A 12,740-nucleotide genomic window follows, 5' to 3' on the forward strand; every position below is an offset into this window, starting at 1 on the left:
AATTTGGTCAGTATCAATGAGCTTCTTACGGTATTGACACTCAATCTAAAAAATAAATTAAAAAACACTCGTTGTTCATACTCCTCTCTCAACCTTTGTTGTTCCTGCTGGTACCACTCGCCCAGAGTAAGAGTAGCTTTTCTAGATCGGCACTGGTGACGAACTCTTGTTTCGTCGCCGTCGAGTCTAGGAAAATCGCCGGTTCCGTTTTTCAGAACCGGGGTACGAGTGGTACGGCAAGGCTCGACGTCTTCAAATCTCGGGAACTCTCCGGTCCTGTCTTCTAGGGCCTGAGTTCGATTGTTCCGGCGAGGCGCTAAATCTTCGAACCTCGGGAACTCTCCGGCCCTGTCTTCTAGGATTGGAGGTAGGTTGTTCTGACGAGGTGCTACCGGCATTTTCCTTCGATAACGGACTCGTCCAGGACTTCAGAATGTCGTATTCTAGCCGGAGCGGCTGCAGGTGGTTGTTGGCTCTGACTCATTTTTTAGATCACGAAAAACTTCCAACAAATCCTTCAAATGACCGTATTTCAAGCAAAACAGGATGGCGTCAATGAAGAAACACAAGTCCGAACTGGATAGTCCGAACTTACGTTTACCCTAGATGTGAGTCTACTGAATAACAACGAGATTAGATCCAAGCTATCTACCTGCAAAACAGAACACCTTGAGTCTCGTCACGGGAAAGACACGATGGAGGGTCTTCCCGTAACTACCATCCGGCATGAGAATAAGTACTGTTCTGATCGGAATAATCAATACAAGTACAGTTAATTGCGTAAGGCTTGTGAGAGTGAATGAATACCTGAAGTAGATGAAGTTGGTATTTATAGCCGAGGGTGAGGGAAGGTGATTAGTGGAGTTGTCGATATCACAATATTCCTCCTTCAACTGAATGGACACGTGTCGAACGGCTATTGGATGTGACAGCCTGGACCCGTCCGTTATCTGTGCACGTCGTGGGACGTCCATTACGTGTTCAGGTGTCATCTTTCCATTGGTCGATGTCGTTATCAGGTGGTTTTGGGGGAAATCTTCTAGAAATAGTTTGTTACAACTGCTCTTCCATATCACGTGGGGTGGGGATCATACATGTGATGAGTCTCTTGTGTTGTTTGCAGGTTCCTCCTGCGGATGCTCACTGGTAATCCGCGGGATCCGATGGATGTCCGCGGAGCATATTTTATGAACCTTGGATGACTGCTGGTCTTGTCATAACTGCAAGTGGTCTGGTCCACGTGTTCCTCTCTCGGATGTTTATTGACGGTCCGCGGGTCGGATTAGATATCCGCGGGTAGCTTTACTACCCTACCTCTATAGTCGGATCATAACTTATATTAATTTATAGCATAACATGCATGCCACCTTGTGGCGGTCAGCACGTGAATTCGGTCAGTATCGATGAGCTTCTTACGGCACCGACATTCGATCCAAAAAATAAATTAAAAAACACTCGTAATAGCAATTGACACTTGTATAGCTTATGACGCAAAAAATAAATAAATATGTAAAACGACAATGGGTAAAATTCACGCATTGAAAAGACAAGTTAAGCAAATTTAGTGGCATGGGTTAGGCTCGATATGTAAAAGAAAAAAAAAATCAGGTAGGGTGATTGCATAAAAGATTAACATAGCAAAAACAACACAAAAACGAAAAACAAAAATATTTGATGATTTTGCCAAGTAAGAACACGACACGTGGCATGGAATATGTTTGCGACGTCAATCATGCCATTAATTCTATTTATTGTAATAGTTAGGCTCTCCGTTGTGGAGGCTTAGAGAAGGTGTCATAAGCCATGTCACCATCCAAATTAAGCGTCAATCAACAGCGAAGGCGATTACAGCTAGGCACCATCCAGTTTTTCCCCCTCTAGTGTTACGGTGACAATGACGGTATCACAATAGAGGTGGGGTTCACCCCCACTAACCACCAATCTCTTTTATTCCTTTCTTTTCTCTTTTTTAAAAATCTATTTAAACCTAGTTAACCCACAACGTTTAAATTAACGGATGGCTAATTATCGTCTAACTGCTTACGTGGCCGTGACAGGGCACGACAACTAGTTCTTGCTAGTTATCCCACAACTTTGCTCGGCACTTTAAAAATAGAAAACTAATAAACCGGAAGACTTTCAAAAACCGCTTTTATTAGCACCACCCTTCCTCCAATTGATAAAGAATTTGCTCTCCAAGTTGCTAATCTTTTCTCAAAAATATTCATTACTTGGTGTAATTTTGGATAATCATAATAGATAAAAATATTTAATATTTTAGATAATCATAATAGTAAAAAGTTTCTTTACTTGGTGTAATTTTGGTTACTTCCTTTTTATCGGGTCATTCTAGTTATCTAAGGAATATATGATTTTTGTATCGTACTATTTTTGTATTTTGTTAATATGTAAATGCTTTTATAATATGACTACTTTTAGTTAAAATAAAGAAAAATGGTAACTAACTGTAAGTTTAAAAGTTTACGACAATGTGACAATATTTTTTGGTGTAATTGAATCTCTATATTAAGAATAATTATTTTTTAAACATTTAAGGAATATTTATTTTTGTATTGTACTATTATTATGTTTTTGAATATTTAAAAATTTAACTACTTTTTATTAAAATAATAATTGATAATTACAAATAATGTAAAAAATAATGATATAGTTTCTTGTTAGGTGCTGGTTGATTTTTATAAAAGTTGCCTTTTCAAAAAGAAAAGTTAAAGAGAGGGTTTTTGATGTTTTAATTTTTAAAAGATGTTTGTTTCCGTAATGTGTCCTTTAGCTAACTAAACAAATTTTTAGGCTCTGGTTATTCACACATTTTTGACCTATCCACATGCCCTTTAATGGGGTTCCATACGATCGTATAACCTCTATACGATCGTATATAGGGTGTGCCGATATCCAAAGGATGTACAAATATCACATTATCCCCATTTTTTATAAGTGTACCTGTTTTTAGCTACTTGTGGTGGATGGTCTAGTTATTTTAGATGGGCCTAGTTGATAAGATGATTAAAAAGGCAAAGCATGTAAGGAACCTAGTTGGCTAGTTGTAGTAGCACCTCACTTTATTCATTACCAGGCCGACAATAATAGTACTAGATTTAAACATATCATCCCCACACTTATTATTTGCTACACATACTACTCTGCATTCATTAATCATCCAAACCCACCATCTGTTTACATCTGGTCCCCCCACCACCTTTGAAGATACTATCTAACAACTTCAAGAAATGCTCTACTACTAGGTGTGGCAATTTCTTATGTTTAATCCACTTTTATAACCCAATTAACACGCTCTCGACTTGATTACAACCCACCGACATGTCTCACCCGTTTAAAATTTTTTAATGCATAGGTTAAACGAGTCACGTACAGCTTACAAAACTTTAAGCATGTATTTGTGTTAGCGTTTTTTTTGACAAAAAGTATGGGTCGAGCTCATGACAAACAATTCAGCATTTCAACCAGCCACGATTTACACCGCTAAATCCTAGTTGTGATAAATCATAAATGTAATTGAAATAGAAAACCTTATCAAGTTATAAAAGCTGCAAGTTGTCAAATTAGAAAACCTGCAACTTCATGAAATAATATACCTTTCTAAATCTATTTAGCTTGCTAATTATTTATAAGAACATATACAAACTTCATGGAATCAAGTGCTTTGTATCTACTCTGCGCGGCCCATTACAATTTACAACCCATAAAATCTCTGTGAGCCCACAAAAAGCATATGATGAAGGTAACTTCAAAAGAGTAGCAAACAGATGGTAAAAAGAAGAATACAAATATACATGAATCATAAGCACATCTGTAATAATTATTAATGAACACTGAGGTCACATACCTAACTGCAAAAATCAATCAACATAATATTCTCCATTACAGTATAGGTTGCATTATACTTCTTAACTAACATATATATATAATGATTACTAAAAAGTCTGCACACGGCACGCACCTCAAATTTACTTAAACGCCCTTCTCCTCATACCCTCTTTAACAGAACTCGGGATTATCGACACAGCATCTACACATATCCCACCTTTCGAGTGCGTGCAGTCAATTTGCTTCATTGAGAATCTAACTTCAGTGGCGGGATCCGACTCAGTTACAATAAACTCACCGACTTCGTAATCAATCCAGCAACCACGTTTATGGCATCCGTTGGCTTCAACTTCAGCACACTCGTCTAGAAAACATTCTGTGGATGCTTCTTGACCGTCTGATGTTGAAAATTCAAACCTTACGGGTTTTATGTCCCAACCATGAGTGTGGTCATAATAGCATACACGCCGTCCCAATCGCTTGGAGAATCTTCCGAGGTGTATTCTGAATGATAATGTGTAGATGTCGGGTGGGAGGTGGGACTTTACAGAACCGTCCACTTCAAACCACCATATTTGCTGCAAATAAGCTACGATGTTGAACCTGCAAACACTAGCAGAATCAGTATGGTCTCCTTACTGTTACGACCCATGTGGATTTGGGTTAGATGTTCCCTCTAATTGATAGAAGGCTCAAAGTCAACTAAAAATGGAAACGGGTTAAGCAGGTCAAATAGATTGATCGTCACCCAAAGTGTTATCCGTTATCAAACATTTTCAGCCTCTTAAATCTGTTTATCTAAAGAAACTAGATATTATTTTTAAGTATTTTTTGTAATCATATTTAACATGTTAACTATTTATAAAACATAAAAAAAATGACTAGAAAAAGTAAAAAGGGTGGACCGGGCGCATTTTTTCCCACAGTTAAAAAAATCCGTTTTAACCTGTTTCCTAACCCGCTTATTTTGCAATCTCAACTAAATTATGAGATAACAAACACTTTCTACACCCTTCAGAAGTTAGAACTTAGTATATACCCTATTTGTTTAACAAGTTTTAAGGTTTCAATCAAAACTAAAACAGTTTTATGGGAACACTTGTACCTCTAAGCAACATATAGTCGAAACCTATAAAATCACAACATAGGAGTAGCTCACAATAATGTTTCTTTACTTTTAAAAAAAACTTTTAGAATGTTTGAAATACTTGAATCACATATTTATAATGTATGTGAATCAGTAAACAAAGCGCGTGTATGCATGTATATGTATCATGTTTAATGCATACATGTGTTTACCAGTAAACATCATGTTTTATGCAAACCTTATGTTTGATCAACATAAGGGTAACTCACAATCGTGGCTGTAGGATGGACAATTGGACAATGAACATGCATTTTAGCAGTTAGTTTTGTGACAGCAACGTTTTAGCGGTTTTTCGATCTTATTCATTGAAGACCCCTGAATGCATCAGGTAACTGAAAATGGTGTTTTGAGTTTACTGTTGGTGCATTCTTTTTCCTTGCCATCTTCTATATCCATCCCAAACAGAAACAATGAAGTCTCCTATACCGGGGATCTATCATAGGAGAAAACTAGCCCCCTAATAATCCTTAAAAACAAAGATACTGATTTTGTCCTCAACAGTCAACATAGTAGATCTAACTTATATAGTTCCATTTTGAACTTAACATTTAGCACTATGTATGATATGTAGGCATGTAACAAACAGCTGAACTTAAAGACAACAACTACCTTTGTAATGCAGCATATCAACACAAACATGTCTTTTTTGATCATTTTTATTAGTTCCTTTTTATGTAGACACTAGACATTGGGTCTTAAACACAACATGTCAGCTCCTAAATTTCCTGATATTACATTTATGTATTTTACCTTATCAAGAATATAAAGTATATAGGGTAAAAAATCCAACCTAGATTCTTCAGTTTGAACCCAATTCCAGTATCTTCGATCTTCTATTCCAGTTATTGACATGGACTTAGTGGAGATCGACAAGCAAACTCTTCCAGTAACTTTATCCAACCACACTTCCTGCACCACTACATATATCAGATAGATGCATATAGCAACTGGACATTACCAATACTAGATATGCAATCTAAAGCTGTTAAATAGAAAACAGTTGGTTAGTTAGTTAGTTAGTTACCACTCTCCAGCCCAGAGCAAAAAATATGTCGATGGAATAAAGTGAAACTCTAGGTTTAATCACATGTAAACTATATATTAGAATCCATGCACCGATGAGTTTAGTTGCATCATGAGTTATTATTGAAAAAGACAACAATGTACTAACGATAAGCAAATTTAGAATTATGTATAATCCATTAGTGATTTTTCCTTCTCTGAACTACCAAGCTAGATGCTTTTTGACCTATAGCTACATAGATGCATATTACATTTTTGCCTTGTTAATTTAAAATTAATGCCTAGCACATTCAACATATTTTATAGAATACACAATTTGTATCACATTTAAACTCTAGTTGATTCAAAATACCCATCTAGAGTGTCCAGCATTCTCAACATTAAAGGATACACAACTGGTAACACTTTTCAACTCTAGTTGAATCAAAAATCATATTAATAAATCTCAATCATCCCATCTTGTTACTATATATATAATCAAGCAGTCAAATCCACATAAAAACACACTGCAAAAGAATAAATAAAGGCAAGAAACACTGGTCTCAGAAGTAAGAATCTTCTTAGTGCACAAACAGAATGCCACTTCCAAAAGCATATATTCTTAAATCAATTATTATCAAACTGTACTAATTAAGAAGCTTAGCTAACAAATAATGATAACTAAAGTCCAAACAAACAGAACTGTAGTAATTAAAGGGGTTATTTAGCTAATAATCACTAATTCACCATCTACAATCATTCCCGACACGAATTTTACAAAATCCCAATAAAATTAAACCCTAATTGCATAAAACCCTAAAACCCCTAAAACTCAATTAACAACAATAAACAAAATTCACTAATTATACTTACCCTAAAACTCAAATTAGTGTTTAGTTATAAAACTAAACTATAGTAATTAAATAAATTAGCTACTGATCACTAATTCAATATCTTCAATCAATCCAGGCATAAATTTAATAAAGGAAATTAACGTACAAATTAAATTAACTATGAGAATCAAGTAGTGTAATTATGTAACTATATCGTAGTGCAATTATACTTACTACCTGATTCTCACAGTTAATTTAATTTAAGTTGTATTTGAATCAAACCCAATTTAATAAAAGCCCTAATTAGCTAGAAAACCCTAAAATCCCCAAAACCCAATTGACAAAATCCACGAAATATTATTATTATTATTATTAATGTTACCTTATTGCCGTCATCGAACGGCAGCGGACGAGAAAGCAGAGCAAAGGCATCCTTTTTGCCCAAATTCTGGTACCTCTCAGGCGGCAGCAAGTGAAGCAGATCTTGGTAGTTCGGTGGGAGCTTGGACTCCCACACGGCGTCCGACGAGGCGGCGTCACGAAAGGCGCGGTTGAGGCGAGCTAAATTGCAAATCTCGGGTGGCGTGAGGTGCAAGAAAACACACGCCACGCAGCTGCCCGGGATGTCACCGAGTCCTGGTCCGTTTCCGGCGGTCGGAGTTAGATTGGATAACGAGGCTCCCATGGTCTCTGTGTGTGTTAAGTCATTATGGTGTGATGAGTTGCAGAGAGAGACTAGGGTTTTGATGTTTGTGTGTTATTTGTTTGTCTGGTTTTTTGGTTATTTGCTGTAGTGGTGAAGCATAAATTGTTGTTTTTATCTTGTTTTTTATTTTATTTTATTCCGGGACCACACGTTTATAAAAACAGAGGGCAAATACCATTTGGGTTTTTAAGAGCTCGAAACGAGTTGAATTCGAGTTTGGTTTGGTTTTTGGTTTGGGGTGGATTGTTTATGGTATGAGATGAGCCTGAGTTGATACTGATTCGGTTTGGTTTAACTCTTGAACGGTCATACTATGTTATACGATGTTAATAATGATTAGACCAAGAGTTATACCCAAAGCATGATCACGTGTGAATAATAAAAGATGTGAGAATGGAACACCATGTTGCCCTCTTCCTCATTTCACCTTTGCGAGGTGAGAATAGTCCAAGTCTCGTGCGTCTTTTTCTTTTAGATAGTGAGATGTTATACATGTATTAGTATATGTATTGAAAATATGAAAAAGAATTGAGAAGGGAGAAGATGGTGATGTCGCACAAAATGAAAAATAATAAGTATAACATATGGTCTTAGTTGTATTTGTGATTTGCTTGTAGATAAACTATTAATTTAGTCATTTTATACTTTAATTAATTGAGTAATTATTTTTAAAGTAGTATTAGATAATTTTTAGTCTAAAATTTAGGTGAGTGAGTGGAAAATTAAGGGTTAGCAACTGTAATGGGTGGTATTAAAAATAAAAATTAAAAAATTGTTTTTTAGGCAAGCAAATGTTAAAACTATGTGTAGTAGTGTAAGAATTGAGCTCTAAAATGATGAGTTGGCTACCAAGTCATAGCCAAAACCATTACGAATTTGTGATTCTGGTTAAATACAAGTTGTTCGCCATGCTCTAGCAGGCGCTAGGGCTTGCAATTAATATATTAAGACTATTTGGGGGAATAAAGAAATCATTTGGTTGAAAAAAAAATTACAAAAGTTAAATTACAATTATGCTCAAAATGCTGAAATACAAGGAACTTATCTTATTTAAGAATTCAAATAAATAAAGATATTAAATTATAACTTTTACACTTTATAAACCAATAATTTTAACTATTTTTATCACAAAAAATACCCAACTCTATATTATCTGCATTTCTCTCTTGCAATCATAAACCCGACAACCAAAGCATCCCCACGACGAACGTTTTCGACCCAAACAAATGTTATACGTGACGTGAATGATCTCAACAGCTAGTACTAATTCAACACAAGCACGAACGAAATCATGTTCCGACCTCTACCCCTAACCCCATAACCGAGACCTCTACCCGTAACCCCACAACCAAGACCCAACTTCTTCTCTTCTCTTCTCTATGCATACCCGAGACCCAACTTCTCATCTCAATCAACGACAGAAACCTAACCACAACCATGCATGAACAAACACTACTAACTTCTGACAATATAAAGCATAGGAAAAAAAACAAATTGAAGAGGCAGCGGTTGAAAAAGGTGTTGAAAGGTAGGCAAGTGACTTTATTTTAAGCATCGTTTTTTATTCCTATGCGCTTAAAACTTTTATTTTATTAAAATGTTTTAATAGTTTATTTTGTGGTTGTGTTATTTGCTTGTGTTTATCACAAATTGGTATCAATACCACACAAGATGTTATAAAAGTGTTATGTGACGTTATAAATGTTGTATATGATAAACTTAATGTTTTGAAAGTTTAACTATGTACTCACCAACGAAAGTTGTATGATTATAGTTGGCATAGTAATACTAGAACTTACATTAGAGTTTAGTATGTGATGAAACTATGTAATATTACTTTTAATTTCGTTGTATGTGATATATAATTCAAATAAAAGTTGTGTCTGAATTTTGAGGTATGACAAGTAGGTACCAAAGCCAAAGTTTATAGGAATTAGATTATATTATAGAAATCTAAACTTAAAACTAAAACCCATGAGGATGGGTTCTGATGTTAAGGGAAAAGTCATTGTATGTTCGTATTTAACATTTTAATGATTTGCTCAGTAAAAAAATATCTAATACCCCATCCATCTCTTTTTGTTTTGCTTAATCTATTTATAAAACGTGCTAATGCTTACCAAAACATGCGACTTATTTATTTGAATAAATACATTATCTATTTTGAAACAATAAATTAATTGTTCATATTAATTCAATAAACAAAATTATCTAGTCAAACAAATATATTGTATAAATATGTATTAGTTTGACATGAAAGTAAACAAACATTAAACCAAAAAAAAAAAGTTAAAAGGCAGAATATGCTTAAAAAGATGCTTTGATAATTTTATATCAAATAAAAATAAACTCACTCACACTCTATATTTTTATATAAAAAATTACTCAGACTTCAATATGATTTCAACTTATAATTTTTTTTATAAACGTAAAACTTTTAACTACCAAAATGTGGTTACTATTTAGTCCTTACTTCTGGATGGTAAGTTAATGAGACGTTCACGAATTGAACCTGAATATAATTTAGTGAATTAACTTTTATTTTTCACGATTACTCGTATTTTAAGCTAAATTTAAAAAAAAAAATCTTATTTTTAGCTAAATTTAAAAAGTTTCTTAAATGTTTATTCCATTTAGATCACTAATAAATATATATATGTATGTATGTATACACTCGCACCTGCGTATATATACATAGGTATATTGTAACGCCCGTTAATTTCGGTTCCAAGAGTTAAAACTTGTAAAGTATGTATAATTCTCGGGATTCAACCAACGTTTTTTGGAAGCCTTTACGTCATCTCGGTACGTTAAACCACTTAACTTTTCTTCCATAATGCCTTATACTTCAATTTGGAGGGACTTGGATGTAACTTCTTTTATTATATCATAAAACAAAAATAACCTAACCCTAACCTCTCCCCACCAGCGCCGATCGGACAGCAGCCCCCCTCCCCCCTTGCGAAAATCTTCTGTGCAGCCAAGTTTGAACCGTAAAAACTTCAATTCAAGGTCGGTTTTACGATTCCCCGTGTCTTTTACACCTTAATTGGTCTTTATATTACGCGTATTGATCGATTAATGGCTTATTGTAGGCTAACCGGGTGGCTGTCCAATTGAGCATTTCCGGGACTGTTTTGGTTAAGGTTTTTGCACCGAAATCTCCCTAGGTATGTCTAGTATAACATACTTAAGTATCGTGTTCATTGGTGTTCGTTAGATTGGTCAACTAGTTGTAGCTTGATTGTTAGTGTTCGGTTGACTAGAATTGTAGTTTGGTGCGTTTAACGCGAGAGTTGAAGTGATTAACGACCAATTCAGCTCGGGAACACTCGGTTTGATGTATGGGCTGTTCAAAATTCATTTTTATAAGTTATGGGGATGAATTGGTTGTCGGTTACTCCAACGGGTCGGTACAACGCGCAATTGTGTTTATTGAATAGTTGGTGCGTTGTACTTGCGGGTTACCGAACCATTTGACTCGTGTGGCGTCGTGTGGACTTGTTGGCTGTGATTTTATCATAATGGGTCCACACGGGGCTGAGTTGGATGTTAACGGCCTAAATAACTCCTAAACGCGCGTGTTAGTATCACCTAGTGCTCCCGGGGGGCAAATTGGGAATTCTTTATTCCCGGGAGTACCTAAGGGTCGTTTTGGTGAATGTGTGACCTCGGGGGCTGTTGTGATTAAGTTTGATGAGGTCGAGGGTTTAGGTAACTCGAACCATGTTAGAACGTCTCGTAGGATAAACGAGTCATCTTGATGTCACTAGTATTGATTGAATGTAAACCGACAGGTGTTTGAGTTTTGAGGATTACTTAGGGATTCTCTAGCTCGTGGTGAATCCGTGTTTTGTGTCAGGTGAGTTCATGATGCCCTTTTTACTCTTTTTAAGTTTTGGGCTAGCATGCACACCTAAACGATTTTTCCTGATTAAACGTTTAAACCATTTTATATAGGCTTGCTAGTATATAGTTGGCCTTGGGATGTTATAGTATGTATATATATGTATGTAAATTATTTTATGGCCTATATTTGGCGATGTTGCAGTCGTATCGACTACTGATGTTTCGTATGCCTACTTTGTGTTTGCATGCGTTGATGAGATGTTACGTGTTTGAGTTGTACGTTTGCTCGACCCTGATGTTACGTGTTTGGGTTGTACGTTTGCTCAACCATGATGTTATTACTTGGATGATATATGTATATATATTTATATATATAGAGATGTACTTATAAGGATGTTTATATATATATATATATATATATATATATATATATATATATGTATATATATGTGTATATATATATATGTATACATATATGAATGTTGATGGCTTAACTGTTGTATTCTTTTTACTTTAAAACTTTTGGAATGACTATCATGATTATTATTTACTGATGTTATTTATTTAAAACTTGAACTCACTCAGCTCAAGCTGACTTTGTGTGCATGTTAGTGTGAGTTTCAGGTTAGGAAGAGGATGCCTTACCGCTTGGACGTGCACGAAGTTATTTGGACGATGAAGAGCATACGTGGATGTAATATTTTATTTTTGAACATTTAAATTTAAAAAGTTTTATAAACATAATTGAATTGGTTTTGGGCAATATTCCCGGAATTTTTGGAAACTTATTTTATTAGTTATGTTTTCCGCTGAATTATACTCTGAGATGGTTATTTTAATGAAATAAATTGTTTTTAAGTTTAATTATTTTTACGAGTGTTTTGAATGAATATCAACTATGAGGTTCCCAGGGTTCGGGGCCTTACATATATATATTTACATATACATATATATACACATCTGTACATATATAGATCGGTTTCATGTCTATATATATTTTTTGTACCAAAACCAATTTCTGATTCGGCTCGATCGATGCACGTTTATAATGGCTTGATTCGGGTTCGATTGCGGTTCCTATAGGTCCTTTAGTTGGTTCGGTTCACTTTTTACCTTCAACTTGTTTGTTTGTTATCGATGCTAAAGAAAGAAAAACTCAAAATGAAAATGGATATAATGTTTACCTTTTTGGTTGATTGAACTGGATCTTGAATAACTTAAATGGATGGGATTGGATTTTGGAATGTTTGTGTACAGGGGGTCTTTGTTGTGTAAGGGAGTGCGTGTAACACTGATTGGAGAATGATGATGGAATGATAAGGATGGAAACCTGGGGTTTTAAGGTTTAAATAGGCAA

The 12,740-nt window shown here is 35.1% G+C and overlaps 1 protein-coding gene across 1 annotated transcript; it reads right to left on the bottom strand.

Moving 5' to 3' along the window:
* Positions 1-3,795: 3,795 nt before the first annotated feature.
* LOC143582277 (F-box protein PP2-A15-like) lies at positions 3,796-7,523 on the bottom strand. The gene is made up of 3 exons (XM_077064884.1): positions 7,211-7,523; positions 5,784-5,902; positions 3,796-4,449 (listed from the first exon to the last, which is right to left on the bottom strand). Exons 1-3 carry the CDS (start codon positions 7,511-7,513, stop codon positions 3,987-3,989), a joined length of 885 nt encoding a protein of 294 aa, XP_076920999.1. The 5' UTR covers positions 7,514-7,523; the 3' UTR covers positions 3,796-3,986.
* Between the last annotated feature and the right edge of the window lie 5,217 nt (positions 7,524-12,740).

The sequence above is a fragment of the Bidens hawaiensis genome, unplaced genomic scaffold (genome assembly GCF_021521415.1).
Source record: "Bidens hawaiensis isolate Kalapana, Puna unplaced genomic scaffold, B.hawaiensis_p1.1 tig00031512_1, whole genome shotgun sequence".
Classification (NCBI taxonomy): Eukaryota; Viridiplantae; Streptophyta; class Magnoliopsida; order Asterales; family Asteraceae; genus Bidens; species Bidens hawaiensis.

Excerpts from the sequence above, each read along its gene's own strand:
- LOC143582277 (XM_077064884.1), bottom strand. The coding sequence starts at position 7,513 with ATGGGAGCCTCGTTATCCAATCTAACTCCGACCGCCGGAAACGGACCA. Across the intron at positions 5,903-7,210 it reads CGTTCGATGACGGCAATAAG|GAAGTGTGGTTGGATAAAGT; the intron begins GTAACATTAATA and ends GTAGTGGTGCAG. Across the intron at positions 4,450-5,783 it reads GTTCAAACTGAAGAATCTAG|GTTCAACATCGTAGCTTATT; the intron begins GTTGGATTTTTT and ends TAGTGTTTGCAG.